The sequence below is a fragment of the Sardina pilchardus genome, chromosome 11 (assembly GCF_963854185.1).
Source record: "Sardina pilchardus chromosome 11, fSarPil1.1, whole genome shotgun sequence".
Lineage (NCBI taxonomy): Eukaryota > Metazoa > Chordata > Actinopteri > Clupeiformes > Clupeidae > Sardina > Sardina pilchardus.
The window spans coordinates 22,273,771-22,295,941 of NC_085004.1; the positions used below are offsets into that span (position 1 = coordinate 22,273,771).

The 22,171-nt window shown below is 43.6% G+C and overlaps 1 protein-coding gene across 1 annotated transcript; it reads left to right on the plus strand.

The window, feature by feature from the left end:
* Positions 1-4,568: 4,568 nt before the first annotated feature.
* On the plus strand, positions 4,569-8,625 carry LOC134095892 (CBY1-interacting BAR domain-containing protein 2-like). Its single transcript, XM_062549604.1, has 9 exons — positions 4,569-4,633; positions 4,802-5,036; positions 5,132-5,200; positions 5,378-5,479; positions 5,708-5,713; positions 5,925-6,029; positions 6,259-6,372; positions 6,524-6,664; positions 8,309-8,625. Exons 1-9 carry the CDS (start codon positions 4,614-4,616, stop codon positions 8,477-8,479), a joined length of 963 nt encoding a protein of 320 aa, XP_062405588.1. The 5' UTR covers positions 4,569-4,613; the 3' UTR covers positions 8,480-8,625.
* Positions 8,626-22,171: the final 13,546 nt, after the last annotated feature.

Below are 22,171 nucleotides of genomic sequence, written 5' to 3' on the forward strand. Positions count from 1 at the left end.
GCACACACACACACACACACACACACACACACACTCACTCACTCACACTCACACACACACACACACACACACACACACACACACACACACACACACACAAACACAGAATCATGTCTTTTCCCTTCGTACCTCAGCGCACACAAAAATACACAAAACTTTCAGCCATCCCACTCACTCAACTACATACAAACACAGACGCACGCACACACGCGCACGCACGCGCGCGCGCACACACACACACACACAGACACACACAGACACACACACACACACACACACACACACACACACACACACACACACACACACACACACACACACACACACACACACACACACACACACATTACATTTTATTTCCCTGTAAGCAATACATTTGGACTCAACAAAGTGTGCAACAATGTGCTTGGCCTCAAGCTTGAATCATTGCTCTCTTCCCAAACTCTCACTCCACGGCCCTAATTCACAAGAGCAGTGTGATGAACAGAGAAGGACGTGTTCACTGCTTTGTGTTTAGAAACACAACTATAAATCCTTCTCGTCATTTTTAATAAAAAACAGTCTTGGATAATATGGATCCAACTAAGCTCTTATTGCAGACAGTACCAATACAGCCACTGTTTTCTCTCTTTTACTCTTGTGCACAAACATACACACACAGACACACACACACACACACGCACACGCACACGCACACGCACACGCACACACACTCTCTCTCTCTCTATTTCTCTCTCTCTCTCTCTCTCTCACCCTTTCCACTCCACAGGTCATAATACTCTTAAATTAAGTTATTTCTCACATAAATTATTGAAGGGGCTGTTTGCATACTTTGGGTGACCTAACTATACCCAGCAGTCTCAGGGACCTCAAAAAAGGGCCCATCCATCACTATCCCCTCACCCACACACCCGCCCAAACTCCAGACTCCTCTCTTTGTGTTTTCATTAAGGACTAGTGGGACGTTTTTGGTCAAAGGAAAATAACTATCGCACAGCTAACTTTCTCTCATTAATCAACGCCCCCCCCCCCAAACACACACACACACACACACACACACACACACACACACACACACACACACCACACACCATATACACATATACACACACACGGCAAAAGTTGTCGTGATGTATTTGGTTGGTGAGTGATGCCTTAGGCAAGGAGGTTTGGAGGTACGGTAATTGCTAGATTATAGTGAGCGCTTATGACTACCACCCAACCACCAGAAAGAAAAGAAAGAGAGAGAGAGAGAAAGAGAGAGCGAGAGAGAGAGAGAGAGAGAGAGAGAGAGAGAGAGAGAGAGAGAGAGAGAGAGAGAGATTAACTCACACTTCCCTGGCCGTAACTCCTCGAGGGATGGCATTAAACATCCTCCTCCTGACTGAGGCCCTCTAATCACCTCCGTCACAGCCCAGCCTGCGTTAGCGCCAGCGCAAGTCTAATCAAAACACCACGGCGCCCCGCTCGGAGGGCAGCGGGACAAGAAGGACACGGCCGGGCATTAATCAAGACAGCCCGACAACGGAACGACGTCAGGTCCTCCCCAGGGACGGCTGAGGGAAGTTTACGGAGGGAGGTGGGTAAAAATAAAGGCCAGACTTTGTGGGAGAGAGCTGATACCCCTGGAGGCACTGGACGGACCTCTGGTCAGCCTACTGTTACCCGAGCCTGGCCTAGCGTGCCGTGTTTAAAAGTGGGTGTGGGTCGGGTGTGCGTAAGTCATCTCAGGCAAGGGGAAGGAAGTTCAGTAACCTGGCCCCTTGGACCAGCTTTTCAGTCTCGGCCCAGAGGCAGAGCTCAGAGGTGAGCCTTCGGATCGGATCGGGCCTGACCCTACAAGATGAGAGGCCCGATGACATGTCATGCAGGGCCTCCATCATTGGATGGAGGAAGAGCAAAGGAGGAGAGAGGGGAAGATGGAGAATGATGGAATAACAATGAGCGGGTGTGTGCGTGAAAGTAATATCTCAAGCACAGCGATCCTCTGGCTCCACCTCAGAAAGATGTCATCACCTCTGATTGTGTGCGTTCAACATTTATATCCATGAGCTTTCCCTCCCTCGCTCTCTCTCTCTCCCTCTATCCTCTCTTTCTGCCTCTCTCTCCTTCTCTCTCCTTCTCTCTCTCTCTCTCTCTTTCTGCCTGTCTCGTCTGAGCGCTGTGGTTTTGGCTGCCTGGGAACTGATCGCGTGTGCGTGTGTGCGTGTGTGTGGGGGGAAACGGTGTATTTTATTGTGGCGGCCGCCGACGCCATAACTCATTTTTCTATTTCTCCTCATTTATGATGACGCACCCCCTCCATCACACGCAGCCGGCGGGGGCGAGCAGGAAGTGGACTGACACCGAGAGGTCTGAGCGATCCATCAGGGGCAAAAAAAATAATAAAACATAAAAAAAGAGCCCATACAGGGCTCCACGCCAGGCATGAGCAAATGTTCTCCCTCACCATTAGGACGAAACAAGAGCATTGTGTAACATCAGAGAAACAGGGGAAGGGAGGGAGGGAGAGAGAGAGAGAGAAAGAGAGAGAGAGAGAGAGAGAGAGAGAGAGAGAGAGAGAGAGAGAGAGAGAGAGAGAGAGAGAGAGAGAGAGAGATGAAAGAGGAAGATTTGGGGAACATCATGTCAGACCACACAAAGTGTAATGAAGGGGGCAGAGAAAGCACACCACCGTGACCTGACCTGGGTTACCCTTTATCTGCCTGTATTATAGAGAACTTGCTATCTCTGTGCTGGCATGGTCCCTTTCTTTCAGTTTCTCTCCTCCTCCTCCTCCTCCTCTCTATTCCTGTCCTCTCCCTCCTCTTGTTCCTCTTTATCCATCTGTCCTCCCTTCCTTCCTTTCCTCGCCGGTGTCCCTTGTTCACGCGAGCGAGCTCAGTGTGTGGCCGCAGCAGGCAAGGGAAGCGTACCTGCCCAGGCCTTTGATTCCCTATTTAAGAGGCACGCTGACTGGAGCTCCTTCCTCCCCAAGGCCCTCTCCTTGAGCCCGGGGTTCCCCTTCTAATTAGCACTGCGCATGGGAACCATTGTGTTCGCATTTCAAGGGCCATCCGCTTTTGGAGTCATAGCACAGATGTGTATGACAATTCATACTAGTTCAACTGTGTGTAAGGGTGTGTGTGTGTGTGTGTGTGTGTGTGTGTTTGCTTGGGGGGTGTGTGTGCACGTGCATGTGGACTTCTGTGTATTCATGCACATTTATAGCTCTTCTATGTTCTGTTCTTGGATATCCGCTTTTGTCGCAGTTGCAGCGTTGTACACATGCCACTGTTGCGTGTGTGTGTGTGTGTGTGTGTCGGTGTGTCTGTGTGTGTCTGTGTGTCTGTGTGTCTGTGTGTCTGTGTGTGAGTGTGTATACAAATACAGTATGTGTACATCTTTGCAATAACTTGTGCATTTTGAGCTTTGTGTTGTATTTGTGCATGAGGATGCATACTACAGCTGTAAATGTGTGTGCATCTGTGAAGGTGTGTGAGTGTGTGTGTTTGCTGTTGTGTACATGTGTGCACTTCCTTGCCCATTTATAGCCCCTCCAGTAATCTGTGAGCATCAGCGTCAGCCAGGCTGTGCTGGTGAAGGGGTTGGCATGGCCAGTGTTTTTGTTTCCCTGTGCAGAGAGCAGCGGGAGAGGAGGGGTGGGGCTGCACCTAGGGAAGGGATCTGTTGCTACTAGACAGCAGTGTTTATCATAACAGCTGTCCACCAGGGAAACTTGGCAGACAACATCAAAGCCTAATTCACAACTCACGTTGTCTTTTCGCTCGCTCGCATGCACCGACGCTCGCACGCACGCACGCAGACACGCAGACACACAGACACAGACACACACACACACACACACACACACACACACACACACACACACACACACACACACACACACACACACATATACACACACACACAGAGACTACTCTCATTCACATATCCATAAAGAATGCAATGGGTAGGCCCATGGGATGAGATAAAATTGCTGTATTTAAAATATATCATTAAGGTCCAAGACCACTCAAAATTTCTCAGCACTCGGTAGCCTGCATACCTTAAATGCATATAGGCCTAGTAAAATGGCAACCTGCATACTTTATCATAGGTAAAGATATATGAAAAGGGTATGTTGTTAGCTAGCCTTACACACTAATCATTTGATTATATCTGAAAATCTGAGTGCACATAGAGGTAATTTACATTTCATTTGAGTTAGCCTCTCTGCTAGCACGTCACCTGTTCCAGGAGTGGACAGAAGGTGAAGGATGGGGTTGAAGTCCTCCCACAACAACCCTTTCCGAAATAATATCTGGTTTCAAAAAAAGGTTTAGACTAGACTGTTGGACTAGAGGTTTAGACTGTTGGAAATGGGATTGTTGTTTTGACTCTATGTCTTTGCGTTTTACTAAAGAAAAACAGAAAGAAGCTTACCATTATGACATTGCCATTGCCTTTAGTTTACCATTATTTGCGTATTTCTTGGAGTATTCTGCCACCGTGTGGTCAACTGCTTCATTTCGTGAGGATCATTGCCTGAGATCTGTTGTTGTTTCCATAGAAACTCCTTGGCTACCTGCAGCAGGTGAACAGGCTATATAACCAAATCGATTGGATCAATCATGAACTCACTTTTCTCAAGGTAAGTCTTCTTCCTCGCGCGGATAAAATACGTTTAGTGACTATTCATTTGGCAAGGCTCAAGCGTTGAATTAGAATGTTGAAATAACACATAGCTTATGAATTCAGCCCGTCTGTATCTTCTGGTTGCTAAGTGTGATTATATAAAGCAGACTGTTTTTGCTTTCAGAGACTCTCAAATAAAAGCGATAGAATCTTTGCTGAATGACGCAGAAAAGTACCTTGGTCAATGTTGCACTACACTCGCCTCGTATACACGAAAGACGGCCAAACTTCGAGACAAAGCGGACGTTCTCGTCAGACAGCTGAATGAATTTGCCAGCACCGAGGATCCCGAACTTAGAACATGCATCAAGAACCTAGCAGAGGACATGGCAATGGTCCAAGACTACAGACAAGCGGAGGTGAACTGTCACACTTTAAATTTACTAAATCTCCACATTCTACTATCTTGGTACCCTGACAACCTACTAAGTCGACGATAATGTATTATTTTCAGGTCGAGAGACTGGAGGCGAGAGTTGTCACCCCACTGAAAGCATATGGAGATATAGTGAAAATCAAGCGGGTGAGAGGGCACATCTCATTTCCTTTTTTCATGAGACAGCATCCTGCCTCTTGATGTAATGTAGCCTATTATGCATGGATAGGTAGCCTATGTAGCAACATCACTACAATGAAGGACTGGATAGTGAAAAAGTATAATGAAATATTATCTGAAATATAATCATACTCTTTGATATAGGCAGATCTGAAGAGATTCAATGCTGATCGCAACAGGGAGATGAAAGAGCTTCAGAAACTGGAGAAGCTCAGACTGAAAAACCCAGCAGACCGACAGAGCATTGTATCCTTTATCATTTGATGAGTGACAGTGGTTTTTGGATTGAATTAGATTATTTTGGCTCAAAGAAACATCTTTAATGCAGTCAGACTGCAAAGTATAGGCCTAAAATACTTTGAAATGGCAGAGAAATTCACATGGTAGAAGATGAGTGTCATGACCCTTGTCAACTGCCGCAGGTTTGTCATATATCATTAAGTCATGCTTCATTACCTTGACATATCACCTCAGTCTCAGGTACTCCATTAAGAATGACTGTGTGGATCATTTCCTCCAGAGAAGAAATGAGTCCTAAAGGACAGACCTGGCACAGATTTTATTCATTATCCCATTTTAACTCCAACCATTTATTTTCAGTCAAACTATATATTAGTCATTGGCCAATGTCTCAGTCAGCCTCTTAAAATCTGAACATTTTGTGGATATGTTATTATTGGACTTTTTACAGGCTGAGGTGAATGCACAGAAAGCCACCAACAATGCTAACAGAAGCACCAGGCAGATGGAGGAGGCCATCACTGACTTTCAGAGACAGAAACTAGAGGATGTGAAGGTTAGTTAGCGAAAAACACACATCCAAGCAGAAGTTCACTCCCATGAATTGACAGACCTTGCGTTTAGTGTTGTTGACAGCATGTACACATTGCAGTGAGTGATTGCCATGGTCCCAGAGCCTGCTGTAACGCTGAAGATTGATTGATTATGTTTTCACTTCTACAGAGTCTGTGCTTGATGCTTTGCTAGTGTTTAATGGTTGTTATGCCATTTCTTGACAATTACAGAAGGTCTTTTCAGAGTTCATTATGGTCGAGTTGCTCTTCCATGCTAAAGCCCTTGAGGTCTACACCCACACCTTTCAGAATCTTGAGACGCTGGATATTGACAGAGACCTTGAGGTAGGCTCACAGACGACTCACTTTCACTAAATCACTCACAAACTTTGTTGTAGGTGACACTTTGAGGAGGTGACTGACTAGACATGGTGCTATCAAGCAAAGAGTAACATGTCTGTGAGGTTAGATCCAGATTGGTGGTCTTCTGTCTTAGTTGTTCAGCAGGAGGATCCAGGTGGCAGATCTACCGTTGGACAACCAGACGCTCCAGACTGTCCGATCCACCTCTTCAGTCCCGCCTTACTCCAACCCTACCTCCCCCACCCTCAGGCAGACAGCCGACTACTTCACACGAGTGAGTCTCTTACTGTCTCTGATGCTTACGGTAATTTCCTGTGTATTAGCCACATTGTGTATAAGCTGCCGGGCAGTGTTTTATGCAAGTTAGAATAAACGAAACCATATTGATACCATATTAACTGTCCCCATGTATTAACCTCATAGCTGAAGAAATTTTGCAAAATCAATGTTTAAGTCGCGGCTAACAGTAGGGAAATTACGGCACTGACTGACCTTTCCAAACAATCCAAATGCAAAATTGACAATCAAACTTCTGGTCCTCATCTTTGTATAATAGAGTGACCTTCCTCCAAATACTATGTCTCCATTGATTAAAATGTGCCCACTGCAAACAAAGAAATATGTCTAGTTGATGATGAAATCCAAAGATCAAAAGGTTTGGGAACAGTGGTTTATTGAAGGGTTGGTGAGAAACCATGCAGGACCCTTCCAGGAAACAAAACAAAACAAAAAAAAAAATAGAGAAATGTATAAAATAGTGACAAAAATTGAAAAGATGGATTCCAAACTCATCTGAATGATGTGGAAACACTAAAAGAGCCTGTAGCATCTGGAGTGCAGGAGTTGGAGGGAAGGACTGATGGAGGAAATTGAAAGAAACTGCACCGAGAGAGAGAAGGGAATATTCCGTCAGACGGTGAGAACTCCCAGGCAGTGTGACTGCGGCCGGATGTGTTTACTGAAGGAGCTGGCGCCTGACCATGGTGGAGGAAATGAATAGACAGGTGATGGAAGGAAAGTAGATGAATAGAGAAACAAATGAGGCAAACGAGAGGGAGAGAGTGCCAAAAAAAGAAGTAGAGCAAGGAGTATCAGAGGATCCGGAGAAAGTGAACCAATGGTTGAAAGCCCACACGAAGGTGGAAAGAAATATCTAACTGAGATATAGTATTCCAGGTGGAATATGATAAACACCAAAATTAGATGGAACATTTCAGATGGTTACTTTGATATGACATCCCCTGTACTTTAAACTCTCTCTCTTTATCTTCTGAATATGATTTTGGTTGAAAATCAGAGGTACAGTATCACTATAGAACTGATGCCATCTTCAGATAAATCCAAACATTTTGGCATGTTACATAGTTTTTCTGCCTTTTTTCTCTTGTCTATGTAAACATGTTTTTGAGCCTTTCAGTTGCCGAGCTTTGTTGTCCTACCAAAAGAGGAGACCATAGAGGGCATCATTGAATTGAGAAAAGGGGCATATTTAATGTTTTCATCTGATGAAGTTTTTCTTATTTTTTTCTGATTAAAGTATTGGTGCTAAATAAAAGGTACATTAAATGAGCATTCCAAATAGTGTATTATATTAAGGACATGCAACATGCACATTCTCTATTATAGTCCAGCCAGTGCCAGAATTATTTGGAACTTTTCCTTAGTTCTCAAGCCAAGTGGTAAACAGTTGCAATATAGCAGAATAGTAGTACACACTGAATATTGCAGTAGTCTCTGTAAATACATTGCCCCTCTTCAGTTTGTGGATTCCCCGCGTGATGTGTGTGTATGCTAGCATCCATACTTAGTCCAAATCATTCATGCCAGTTCCGAGAGTGAGACCAGTCATGTTACCATGTTGGCCTATCAAGCGAATATCAATGCTTTTGTGTCCTTGTCAACTTTCCTGCAAATACAGTCACAAAGGAGTACATCGCGCCGACAAGATGCCATTGAGGTTGACGATGACGAGGAAGAGGAAGAGGAAGAGGAAGAGGATGTGTATGAGTCAGAGGGACCATATGAGGAGCCACAGACTCTGAGGGAATCATACGCTGCACAGTATTCCAGAGTGCGGAGGCAGACATGAGTTGGCACTCAAGTTCCAAAATGTTTACTATTATCTCATGTGGCACTTTAATTAGCTATTTATTCCTGAGATATTTATTGTTATTATATAATATTTCAATTCTGTAAATGGAAAAGAATCACGTAGTTGCTAAGAAAAAAAACAAATAGAACAGCCACAGCATATAATTTCAGTGAAGATAAAAGCATTTTTTTTCATGGGCACAATTTCACAACAGCTGTGACTGTTATGACTGATTGAATTTCAGAGAGAAAAAGTTTACAGAAGAATTTTAAATAAATATTTGCACGGACCCAGATCATAGGTCTTGTCATTCTGCCTAATTACAAAGAAAGCACATTGCCTGCAATAACCCACATCTTCAAGTGTACAGAATACACCATTGTCCAGATGATTGTAAACCTGGCTTGCCTAAAAACCTGCTGTTTTGCATTTTACTTCTGTTCTGTCTATTCATGGCCACAGTTGTCTTTTCAGCAGTTGTCCATGAAACATAGTCCCCCAACATAGCACCGACACAGACTGTATACAGTATATACACACTCTATGGGCGTCAGCATGAGTGATACAGTACACTCCACTTTCAATGTTTTGCTACTTATTCTTTTCTGCTCAAATCCTAATCCAAATCCAAATCCTCTCACCTCTGCCATTTAGATCTCAATACAGTTCTACAAACCCAGGCAAAAAAGTGCGGAATCACCACTCTTTGGGGATGTTCATTCATCTGTTTTATATATTTATTTATTTATTTTTTTTTTAAAGAAGACTAATCACAAATGTGCCTCAAGAATATTTTTGGTAACACTTTACTTGACGGGTTCATTCATAATAACACATTCATAACAGCTGTCATGAACTGCACATGAAGCATTCATGACTGATTCATGAAATATGACTCAACATTCATACCAACCCTTTCATGAATGTGGAAGACAAAATGACGGAAACTTGTAAAAATAAAAGTCCAACAATCTAGTAATCCATATACAGGGTATTATGAATCCTCTCCAGCGTTTGTAGACATCTCATGAATATTGTATGAAGTCTACTTCAAATGTCACTTTACTATACGAGTTGTGAAGTATTCATCATATTGGGAAGTGAACTACTGACCATCTGTGGACCTCTGAATGGTTGGACATTCCTATTTTATATATCTATATATACACAGTCATTGGTGTAGACAATTATGCATTCTTCAGAGGTTATCATAAAATAAACAAACAGACAAACAAAAAACTAAATTCTCCTGGAAACTGGACTTCCCCGTTGACTAAGATGTGACATGATCAGATTGGCTAAAACAATGCTGCAATGCTGCTTTGCGATTGTTGGACTTTTATTTTGACAAGTTTTTGACGTTTTGTCTTCCACATTCATGAAAGGGTTGGTATGAATGTTGAGTCATGTCTCATGAAACAGTCATGGATGCTTCATGTGCAGTTCATGACAGCTGTTATGAATGTGTTATGAATGAACCCGTCAAGTAAAGTGTTACCATATTTTTTCTGTAATAGATAAACATTCTGCCTTTATGATACGAATATTGAATATCACTCAATCTTGAGGGGGAAAAAATGTGCCATCACAAATACATGTACATCATAATTAGTACTTTTTTGACGTTCATTGGCTTTTATGACAGCTTGATTTCTCTGAGGCATAGATACTAACTAATGTAGATATTCTGGATAGCAGCTGACAGATCAGCCTTGCAGGGGGATGGAGCCTTGTCATGTGCTTTTTTTTCCACCATACAGACTGTTTGCTGGCCATGTCATTGGCTTGTTATGTCTTTACTATGAAGAAAAGTTTTTTAACATTCTTTGCTCTGTGCCAATATAATCATCCTAGAAAATTACCTCCTCACCAAAATTCCTTTTTGATTGACAGAACGACAAAAGTGTCCAAAACTTGAATGTACACCTGTGCATTTACTGTAGAGATATGACTGCCATCTTTCCTGGTCCTTTTCCTGACATGCAACCCCATATCATTAATGACTGTTTTCTCCAGGAAGTCATCTTTATATTTTTTGCACCACTCAAATAACGTTCATTCTAATCTCATGCAAATGCATGCACACACACTCTCACAGATATGCATAACCACATGCAATAGAAACATACATTCATGCTCCACACCACACACACACACACACCCACACACACACACTCACAGATATGCACACCCACATACAGTAGACACAAACGCTCATGCTTCACACACACACACACACACACACACACACACACACACACACATACACACACACACACACACACACACACACACACACACACACACACACACACACACACACACACACACACACACACACACACACACACACACACACACACACACAACACACATCCCATATTGTGAGCACAACCCAGAGAGCTCAGGGAGATGGAGCTCTATTTTAGGGGTTTCCAGCTTTCTGCCTCTGACACAGGACACTCATCTCCTCTCTGCTCTGCGCTGCTCCGCGCAGCTTGGCCATGTGATGGCAGAGGGCAGCGAGGCACGTGTCTGTGAGCGTGGTCTCCGCTTGTTTAGAGGTGACTCTGGAGCAAAGGATAGCGCCTCTGCGAAAGCTACAGCAGCCGCAGCTCCCCTGCCCTATCAGGCAACCCCACACACACACACACATACACACACACACACACACACACACGCACACACACGCACGCATGCAAGCATGCACGCAGGCAGGCAGGCAGGCAGACAGACAGACAGACAGACAGACAGACAGACAGACAGACGCACGCACACACACACACACACCACTTATTTTCACATGATCTCACTCATCTATTTTTATCTCCTCCCCACAGCCCTACAGTTTGAATGTATGACTGGGAGGCAGAGAGGCTGCAGGAGGGCAGTGTGGATCAGCACGCTGGCCTCAGCTTGTGCTGTACTGTAGCTGCGCTGCGCACCATTTACGGTTATCTCTTACTCACACATGAATGCAGAGATTACAGCCTGAGCTCACGCTCTGTGCAGAGTCAGGCCATGGCGCCAGCTATGCCACATCTGCATAAGGAGAAGCTTTCAACAGAGATGCCTTAGTTGTGTCAGAGGGAGCTGTTGCAGGGTTGCAGGAAGTACTGTGTGTGTGTGTGATTATGTGATGTGGTTTTGATATTATACACACTGTAACAACCCGTTCCTGGTAAAACAAGCTGCATTACCTTGTCTTACCACATGAGGACAGTAGAGGTTTGAATGATTGTCCCCAGTGTGGAGAGGGATTCACATTTCCCATTCATCTATTTGGACTGAATTTAATGGCAGAGGGAATGTAAGGGCTACTGGTAAAATGGTTATAAAGCAGAAATGCCTTTAATATGAATCTCTCTCTTTAGATTTGATTGTTTCATTGTTGACTATATTGTCAAAACGTCTAAATGAATAGCTGTACTATTATTACAGGGCACCTGCAAATGATGATCATCCACTGTGTCAGAATCATTTATACACTGTTACGTAATAATCTAGTTTGACAAGACAAAATTATGTGTATTTTGTCGCTCAGCTGCAAATGATAGTGGTGCTATGGTAACATTGATGGTGTCACGAGACTGGCAGGGAATAGAACACAAAGGGGTTGCCACTGAAGAGCTTTGTTACCAATGGACACGCACACACATTGCATTTCCTCCATGATAGGGCTGGGTTAAGGGCTCACTGACTTAACATGAAAAGGTGCCGGTGCTCTAGTATGCAGACAAGCCTCATACATTTTTTATAATGACTGGCACAACCTCAGGCAGAGCTTTGATAATGGTAACCCAAACCACCGTTGCCACTGTATCTATGGTTAATTGAGATCTTCATGCACACATACAGTACACACACACACACATGCATGCACATACACACGCACACACACACACACACACACGCACGCACGCACGCACGCGCACGCGCACGCGCACACACACACACACACACACACACACACACACACACACACACACACACACACACACACACACACACACACACACACACACACACACATCAAAAGGTCTCTCCTGGGCATTGTTCCTCCTATCAACAACAACTGGTGAGGTGCTTACTGTAACAACTGCCAGTGAAGGCTGTTAAAGGGGGAGAGGCATTCCATGTCAGGTGACAGTTACTCAGAGCACATTACTGTAAAGAGCCTAAAGAAGAAAAAAAGATAAAAACACAAACACACACATAAAACAGTCGATGAATGAATTAGGCAGACCTACACGAACAAAAGCATTGGAGTTGGCTCATTATATACTGAATGACACAGCATTGCAATTCTGGGGCTTCAGAGACAGACGGTCGAAGGTTCTTGTATGACCCATAAACAACGTAACTAGACTCCAACTCTTTCAAACTCAATTCCATTTATTTAGATAGAGCCAATAGTAACAAACAAAGTCTCAAAGCTGCTTTATAGAGTCCAGAGTCTGAATCCTGCCAATCAAATGTAGCAAATGGTAATGGTTGGTTATGGCTATTACAAATCACTCCAACCCAGTGGGAGTCTAGAAGGCTTTTCAAGTTAGAGGATCAGGCTCTCAGAATGGAGATCTCAGATTGGAGTGGTATTTTGGCCAGGACTGATCAGCAGTAATCAGCAAATGAATATCGACTTTTCCTTAAAACAAAGGTCATTACTTCAGATTCAGAGAAAACATCTTTTGAGTGATTTCAGTTTTACCAAAAAATGTGACTAAATGTTTACTAACATCTTAATGAGTGTGAACATGATTAAATGTCTTTCCTGTATGACAGTTGGTATGTGTGATGTTGATGAGAGCGCTCTAAAGACCACCATCATCATCCTGTTATCAGTAGATGATGTCATGTGGTACATCACCAGGAGATGGCGCCACTAGAAATTCATGTCTCATTCATGATCACAGTGAAGGGAATATGCAAGCAGTCATATGCATTGCATTCATGCACGTGTACACACACACTCGCACGTACTCATCCACACTTGCACACACTAGGGGACTGTAGAGCAAACCACAACAGCTTCACGCTGCAACCACACCAGGCTGCTTTGCTCTCCTCCATTCCTGCATCAGATAGTTTAGCTTTTGTTTCACATTCTCATAACAATGCACACCAGGGACGGCTTATTTCCGATAGCCACTGCACAGGCCTCTGTCCGACTGTTAAACATGTTTGACTCGGAAAAGTGAGTTTCTTTAAATAAAACATAAATTGTAACCGGGCAACATGTGTTTGCCCTGAGGGACACGACGGTAGAACATGACATTGAAACAGCCGGTCAGAGAAGCAGTGTGACTGACACTCAGCGACTGTCTGGCTCATCCGTGTGAGAGAGAGAGAGCTGAGTTTGCATGTCTGCCTCTCTCTGTGTGTGTATGTGTGCGCGTGTGTATGTGTGTGTGTGTATGCGTGTGTGTCGTGTGTCGTGTGTGTGTGCCTGTGTGTGTGTGTGAATGAAGCGAGAAACGACTGTGTCATAATCATGTAATATGCACTCGGCTCTTTAAGAGGGTGGTCCCCACGGAGGGCAGGCCCTGTGCCTGACTCGATCTACTGAGCTGCCTTGTGAGTTTTTCATGAGCCCGTGCACATTGCATCAGCCATGGCTCAGGGCACAGCACGGGGCCTATGAGGCAGACATGATGCTCCTGATGCTGTTTCGCCAGAGGGACCAGGCGCGCCGCTGAGAGCTCGTCACACCCGGGAAACACCCCTGGATACTCAGCACTGTGCACACACACACACCAGAAGTACATGCATGCACTAACGCACGCACACACACACACATACACATGCACACACTCACACAAACACGCACACTCACACAAACACGCACACACACACAAACACTGGGCATGCAACACAACAATTTATGCACACAGCACTGCACCAACCCACCCACACACCACCACTCTACCGGCTCAATGTGGTATAGAAGGATCACTTGACCTCACTGTGAAGAGATGCAGTAGGTGTGATAAACTGTTGGGATAGTGTGGCCATGAAGGGGAAGAGCAGAAGGAGGTGCCACTAAGACGGAAGGAGAGATGATGGTGTGACTCAGAGGACAGAAAGGAAAGAGAGAGATGATGGTGAGACTCAGAGGAATGTGAGGAGAAAAAAGAAAGAGAGAGAGAGATGATGGTTATCTGTGTTGACCGGAGTCACGTTTTGCCGAGTCATGCACGCGCCTGGTGCTGTTGCTCGTCATGTCACATGGAGCCGGGGTGGGCAGGGGGGGTGGGGTGGGTAGCCGCCTGCTGACATCACACCCTAATGAGTCCCCCGCGCAGCCACTGCGGCATTGTGGGAAGGCAAGGGGGGCGGAGCCGCTGAAGCCAGACGTTGCCCTTTCTCTGACCTGACAGAGACATGTGGCGTGGTGTTGATGGAATGATGAATTGAAAGAAACACAGGAGCGTGTGTGTGTGTGTGTGTGTGTGTGTGTTTGTGTGACAGAGAGAGAGAGAGAGAGAGGCAGGGAGACACAGAGAGAAATAGAGAGTCAGAGAGACTGATGTGGGCCAAGAGATCAATCTTACGCTTCCCACATAAACCAATCTCCTAATCTAATGTCATCTCTTCATATTTTGTATGGAAAATAAAAGACTTGCAGATGCAGATAATACCTCATCTCATCCCTCATAAATCTTTGCTTATTGTCTCACTCTTTCAACTGTCCAGTTGAAATAAAGCACACGGCCCTGACAGTGAGACAGATAGATAGATCTGACCAGTGGCACGCAGACAGACAAGGACAGAAAGAGTGGAAGGCAATGAACAGACTGACCAGGCGTTATGAACATGAAACCACCTCTGGTGACTTCGGGGTATTGCAGCTTTGACAGGCAGCGCTCCTTGCTGAACCCACACACAGCTGGGGCAGAGGAATCGGACCAGATGGCTTGTTCAAAAACTCACATGCACTCATATGCAGTACTGGCAAATGCACACACACACCTAATCAGAGAGAAAATGAGAGATACAGAAAGAAAAAGATACAGACAGATAGACAGACAGGCAGGCAGACATACAGACAGACACACACACACACACACACACACACACACACACACACACACACACACACACACACACACACACACACACACACACACACACACACACACACACACACACACACACACACACACACACACACACACACACACACCGCGAGAATCATTCAGCTTAGCACAAATATTAAAACAATCCATCAGCTAATCTTTGGTCAGACCAAATGTTCACAGTTGACACTGACAGAATTATACACGTGAGAGAGAGAGAGAGAGAGAAAGAGGGAGAGAGAGAGCGAGAGAGAGAGAGAGAGAGAGAGAGAGCGAGAGAGAGAGAGAAATGAAGAACACAAAACTGCCATTGAGGGATCATTGGACTCTCCTCTGAACATCATTGATCGGACAGGACATGACCGGACACAGTCTGACCTAGTGGTGATAATGTTTCCGCCACATGCAACACAAACTCTGTGCGTGTTACTGTGAGAAAGAGGGATAAGGAGATAGCCAAAATAAGCATCAGCATGTTCATTATTTATGACCCTGGTGCAGGAGAGTGCCTCTAGCCTGTCAGGGCTTGGTGATTAAAAGTGTCTGTGCCTCTGTGGCCAAAGCCAGTCTAATTGGAGTGTGTTTTTAGTCCTGACTCCCAAGGAGGCCCACCTAGAGGCAGAGGCAGCCAAGGTGCTGATGTTGGGAGGAAATGATCAAATGGGGAAGAGAAAGAGAGCGGAATAAAGGACTGAGTCAAAGAGATTGCTTTGTGTGTGTGTGTGTGTGTGTGTGTGTGTGTCTGTATGTGTGTCTGTATGTGTGTGATGTGTGGGTATATGAGAGTGTAAGCAAGAAAGAGGGAGAGAGAGAGAGAGACAGTAATGCAGACGTGTGTTGCATTGATTTCCAATATCAGCATGATTGCTCATTTTATCCAAAGCTTGCACAAAGCGCAGACTCACTGTTCACTGCAGAAAGTTATAACATTTGAGGCCAGAGTTCGGTGCCTATATTTGTAGCTGGAAGCTACGGCAATGCGGGGACTCTGAAATGGATGAGACTTCTCCAGTGAAGTGAAACTGAATGAACCACTGACGGCAAAATACACTGTCAAACCCGCACCCTTGATCTCTGGACCTCAAAATAACCAAATGCAGAAGAATAATGCCGCTATTCACAGAGTCTGTGTCGCCATGGTCATGCCATCCGTTTGGAATACAGCATCAACATGTTACCATGCAGGCTGTAACTTGCCTAATAAAACAGAATCTAAATGAGTGTGCAGTGAGTTTGAAGTGGATTTACACAACTGAGACTTGGTTGGCTTATGGTAAGTAGCTAAACAGATGTTGAGGATTGTGTTACTGTACTAGAGATAAACAACCTTTTAGACTATTTTTAGGAGAAACAATTAGAGTGAACACAATAAGCCAAGAGTTTCTTACATTCTAAAACTACATTAGCCTCTTTGACTTTATTATGAGAGATAAATATATGTATCTCTATCGTAATCTCTGAATCCATTTGTTTCCTCCCTTTCTTATTGTCCAGGGGACTAAAAGGAAGCACCACTACCTCCATCGGGGCTTGTAAAACACTGTGCCTTAATCCGTGGAAATAAATTCAGGTGAGCGTACAGAGAGAGCAGAGGAATACAAAGTACTGGCAAAGGAAGGAAGAAAACAGAGAGAGAGAGAGAGAGAGAGAGAGAGGAGAAAAGGGGAGAGAGAAAGAGAGAAAGAGAGAGAGAGAGAGAAACGAGGAAGGTGATTTGTTCTGACTGCCGTCATACCTCATTCTTATCTCCCTGTGAGTTTTGGATGGAGTGCGGCTGGAGCACAGAGAGGCACCACAGACCCAGTGAGGGTGGGAGGCGGGGAGGGGCTGTCTGGCCTGGGGATGTGTCTGGGTGGGTGGGGGTGAAGAGAGATGTCACACAGCAACTGACTCTCAGAGAGGCAGCCCAATGTCGCCACACTGGCTGGCTCTGAGGCAGGGAGATAAATTAAAGGAACACGCTGGACAGCAGTGTGCAGAGGTGTCCAGAGAGAGAACATGTTTTCAGAAGGGGTCAAACAACACTTCGCCATTTACTGTCGCTGGTGAGAAGTTCACCACACTGCTGTCAACAGCAGCTGTGTGTAATAGAGAGTCATCTACAGTCCACATTCTCACTCCATCCCTCACGCGCTGTGGGTGGACCACACGACTACCTTCTGCTCTGCTTGAACTCTTCCACCCTCTCCCATGACTAAGCCAAACCAGCCTCCTCTGCACGTCATGGTACAACTCTTTGTCATCGTGTTCTAATCTTTTAATATGTTCTCTTTCACGACCAGCCACGCAAAATAGCTCAAATTTGACCAAACCATGAACTTCAGCATATTACGTTAACTCACCAAGTCATAGTTGAGCGTTTTGCCACCGTGGTTGGTGCTCCAGGATGTCTGCACTTACGAATCTTTTACAGTGTAGCAATGGTAACAGTGATGAGGTTGACTGTTCTTCATACTCACACAAAAACTCTTTTTTGAAATACTAAGCAATCAAAGATCCAACCCAAAAAATATCACTATGTTGTGAACTCTAAAATGTTTTACTGGCATTTTTATGCAACTCCAGATGGTATCCAACTGCCATCTGCCACATGAATCAGATGTGACTAAACTCCACTAAATACAGCAATGATCCTCTAAATAGCAATAGTGTTCAGAACTTACAGCAAATACAGTTCATGTTAAAGGGCAATGCAGATTTTTTGTAATTGTTGTAATTTATTTGTAAACAGACTTGCCTTGCACAATCTTAAAGACAGTTGCAGGCCCATGACTTGTCTCAAGATGGTCACAGCCACAGGTCTTCAGAGCAAAGATAGCATCCATACTGTTTGCCTGCATTTTTTGTAAAAAAAAAATTCAAGACATCCCAAAGGTGTTCTATTGGGTTGAGGTCAGCACTCTGTTGCAAGCCAGTCAAGATTATCCACCAAAACTCTGTCATCGGAATTCATATGTGAATCAAGGCAAATGACCCAATACTTTTGGCAAGACATTGAGTTAAATGGTAGGTGGGAGAACATACGAAAGCAAAGAGGTGAACATTAAATATTTACATAAAATGTGCCAGTGAGTCTGGCCACGTCCACCTAGATCTCCTTTCAGGGAGATACTAGTCTTGAAGCCCATAATTCAAAAGTGGCTGTGGTAAACGGTAGTAGCAATGCCTGCAAATATAAAAAAATTACAGTCCGGAGAATGTGTACATTTATTAACAGCAGGTAGGCCTATTGTTTCCTGACTGCGATGCTGTTTAATGGCAAAGTCTGTGCGAAGTAGGAAGCAACAAAATCAATGTGATTTCCCACGTCTGGTTTTAGCCATGCTACAGTGAGTTGTTACTCTTCATGAAGAGTCTTCAGTTTGTCCTATTGCTTATACACACTTTTTTTGTAGGATGTGGCTCATTAGGTCAAAACTCTACACACAGCCAAATAAGACGCCACTTGAAGATAAATAAGTCACATCTATTACAAAATGAAACACTGCAATCAAACTTAACAATCCTTTCTAAAAAGGTAATTATTGCAACAAAACCACACACATACTGTATGTCATGCACCATTGGGAATACTCTTTCAAATCAACAGCAACACACTGATGTGCTTGCAAAGACAGGCTGGTATGTGGTTGTTGGTCACATACTTTTCATTGGCACAATGAACATAATTATTTGATAGGCTTTAGAAATAGGCAAGTAAAATGGCACAGAACTGTACACGGGTGGTGCTCAGTTTTCTCTGTAAGTATTTCAGGAATGTGTGTGTGCGTATTACCAATTACCAGATGTGCTTGCATTTTGAATGGAAGTGATATGATAACAGGAATGATAAAGATAACAAGAAAAGTGTCTGTAAATCATGTGTAGTGTTGTGGAATAAGTGCACTGCAAACAATGTGCATAGCAGAAAATAAGCTTACACAGTGCTTAAAATATGCTACAAGAAGTTTAGGTATTGAGGCTTTGGTCTAAGCATTAGTTTTTTGTGCAAAAGCAATGGGCAAAAACGGTAATATGGTATACCAGGATTTAGTCCAAACAAGGAAAAACAGATGAATAATTTGTGAGCTAGAATGTTAAAATGAACATTGGATTTTGATCCCAGGCAATTGTACGGGTGCAATCAATTCGCTTGCAGGCATCTGGGTCATGTTCCGCACGGTTCAGCCCCTAGCAGGTGAGTTTTAATTATCTCATAATCAATCACTGGTGCCAGACGGTCACAGAGGGTAACATTGGAGGAAGGACTCTGTGATCTCGCCTCCGCGCTGCTTCATGTAGACCTTGGAGTGTTCACTTATCTCATAAACACTGGGACCTCAGTCCCACCCTCTGCTCGTATAGCTTGACCTTCCTATGCCATCTATGCCATGACCAAAACAGCAACCAATAAGTCTTTACCCACTGAATTAAAATGCTTGCACTGATCAGGTATTCCCATGTAGAATATATAACTTTGCTGTTATGTCATTCATTGCTTTAAAATTACAACTCTTAACAGATCTATGTTGCTGCTTATTCATGGGACCATGAATATATATTGATTTGATTTTCCACTCTCATGCATCAAGTGGGAGCACCATAGATTTCAATTGACTGATGGGTGCTGCTGAGGTAGCTAATTTGTTTCAAACCAGTGACTCAAAGCTAGTGAGTTCAAAGCTATCAAAGCATGGATTCAGTTTCATATTTCATAGGCCCGTAGTGTTGTGTTCAGGGAGCCATGGGCCTTGTTTTACACTGGCTGCACTCACATAATTGCTCTAAAAAAGACAGACACAGATTTTCTAGGCCACTCTATACCAAATCCTGCTATGGGAATGTCTAAACTAAATGTATCAATACCGCTGAAGTCAAACTAGGTTCAATAGAAGAAGCCAAAGATAACTTTACCTGCATGCAGACCTAAACAAAGACATTGAAATGTCAAATGTTTACACAACGATGGAATGTGCTGAGGTTTGATGAACATCTGACTGTGTCATACTTGCCAAAAGGATATGAACGCAGGTTTTAGGATTCCCACAACTCCATTCATTTGTGCATAGGGTTTTTTTTCTTATGAACTGGAACATGGGAAAATGTTAATCAAATGTATAAAAAATGACGGTAGTGACTACCACACTCTACATCTAGGCTATATGATCTACAGCACAGCTCTGGAAAAAAATAAGAGACCACTGAACATTTTTCTGATGACATCCTGAGTGACACTAAAATGAGTTGATGGTCATATTCAAATTTGCACTGGCCTCTCAATTTTGAATAAGAATGTCAACTCATTCGAATAATTTGAGCTTTTTACTAATTCATTTTTACAACTAATTAACTAGTTGTTAACATATAAAATCGGAATAATGGGACACAAACAGACAGCAGATGTAGTGGACATATGAACAGACTGGTACACTAATCTATTCCAGTGACAAAACTTGCCAACTACACAAACTAACTGTGCACATTTCAATACAGTATGTCTGGAAAACCTAATAATTCCTTGAGACACTAAGCTTAACTTTCATGTTGTATTTTCATAAACACTTCAAGGAGCAGGATAAGGATAATCTATGTTTGTGATAAGCAGACCTCTAAGGGATGTCTTATGTAACAAAATAACAGAGCCCTTTGACGTAGCCTTTCTAATAGCTTGTGTACAGTCTTGGTACTCACAGGCAGCCAACACCCTCCAATCTGCCTTGGGAAAGAGAACTGCAGAGGTCCATGGAGGTTGATGTTATCTGATAGGAATCCAGCACAGAAATAACCCTGAAAAAGCCACCCTGGGTACTGTACATGCTCTTATTAAGCACAGCAGCACCAGCAGGCTGATGCTCCACCCACCCACTGATGAAGGCCCCAAAGGCTACAAGACACTGGAGCTCCTGCAGAGGAGACCCAGCCAGAGCAGAGGGCACACAGGATAGTGGTGCAGCCACTGTTCTCGCTATAGAGGATCTGCTTTAGGTACAACAGCAGTATTTTGATTGAAGGATGCGTTGTGTCAATTTAATTTACAACGCCACTGAAAGGGGGAAATAAGGTGAACATCAGTTCATTATGAAAGAGTTACTTGTATTGGTGTCATTTATACAGGTAATAATGAAGTAGAAATGTTTCACCTCATCTGATAGATTTGTGGGTTTTTAACCCACAAAAATAGTACATCAGCCAAATGGCATGATCTTGACAAAAACGTTCAAACATGTCAGCCAGTGAAGACCATCAAATCATACAACACCCTTATGTCACAACTATTTAATGATAATAGTAGGAATGTAATGATACATACATTCCTAAGAGTAGATGGGACTCTAGACTTCAGACACTCTCCATATGCAAAGATCCATTGAGTCAATGCATATGGACATTGCAGACAAAATCAATCAATTCAAGGACATGAGCTGACATATGACAGTAATGACTTCATACGTTACTTATTATCTAACAAATAAATATTATATTGTATAACACTGTTACTATTAGTTCTATACTAGGCCTCAAACGGTCACACAGGCAAATCATTAAGATGAGTGACAAAATGAGTCATAAGCAGTATGTTCCATCACGAAAAGCCTTTAATACCATGAATTAGTAAAATATAGGCTAATAT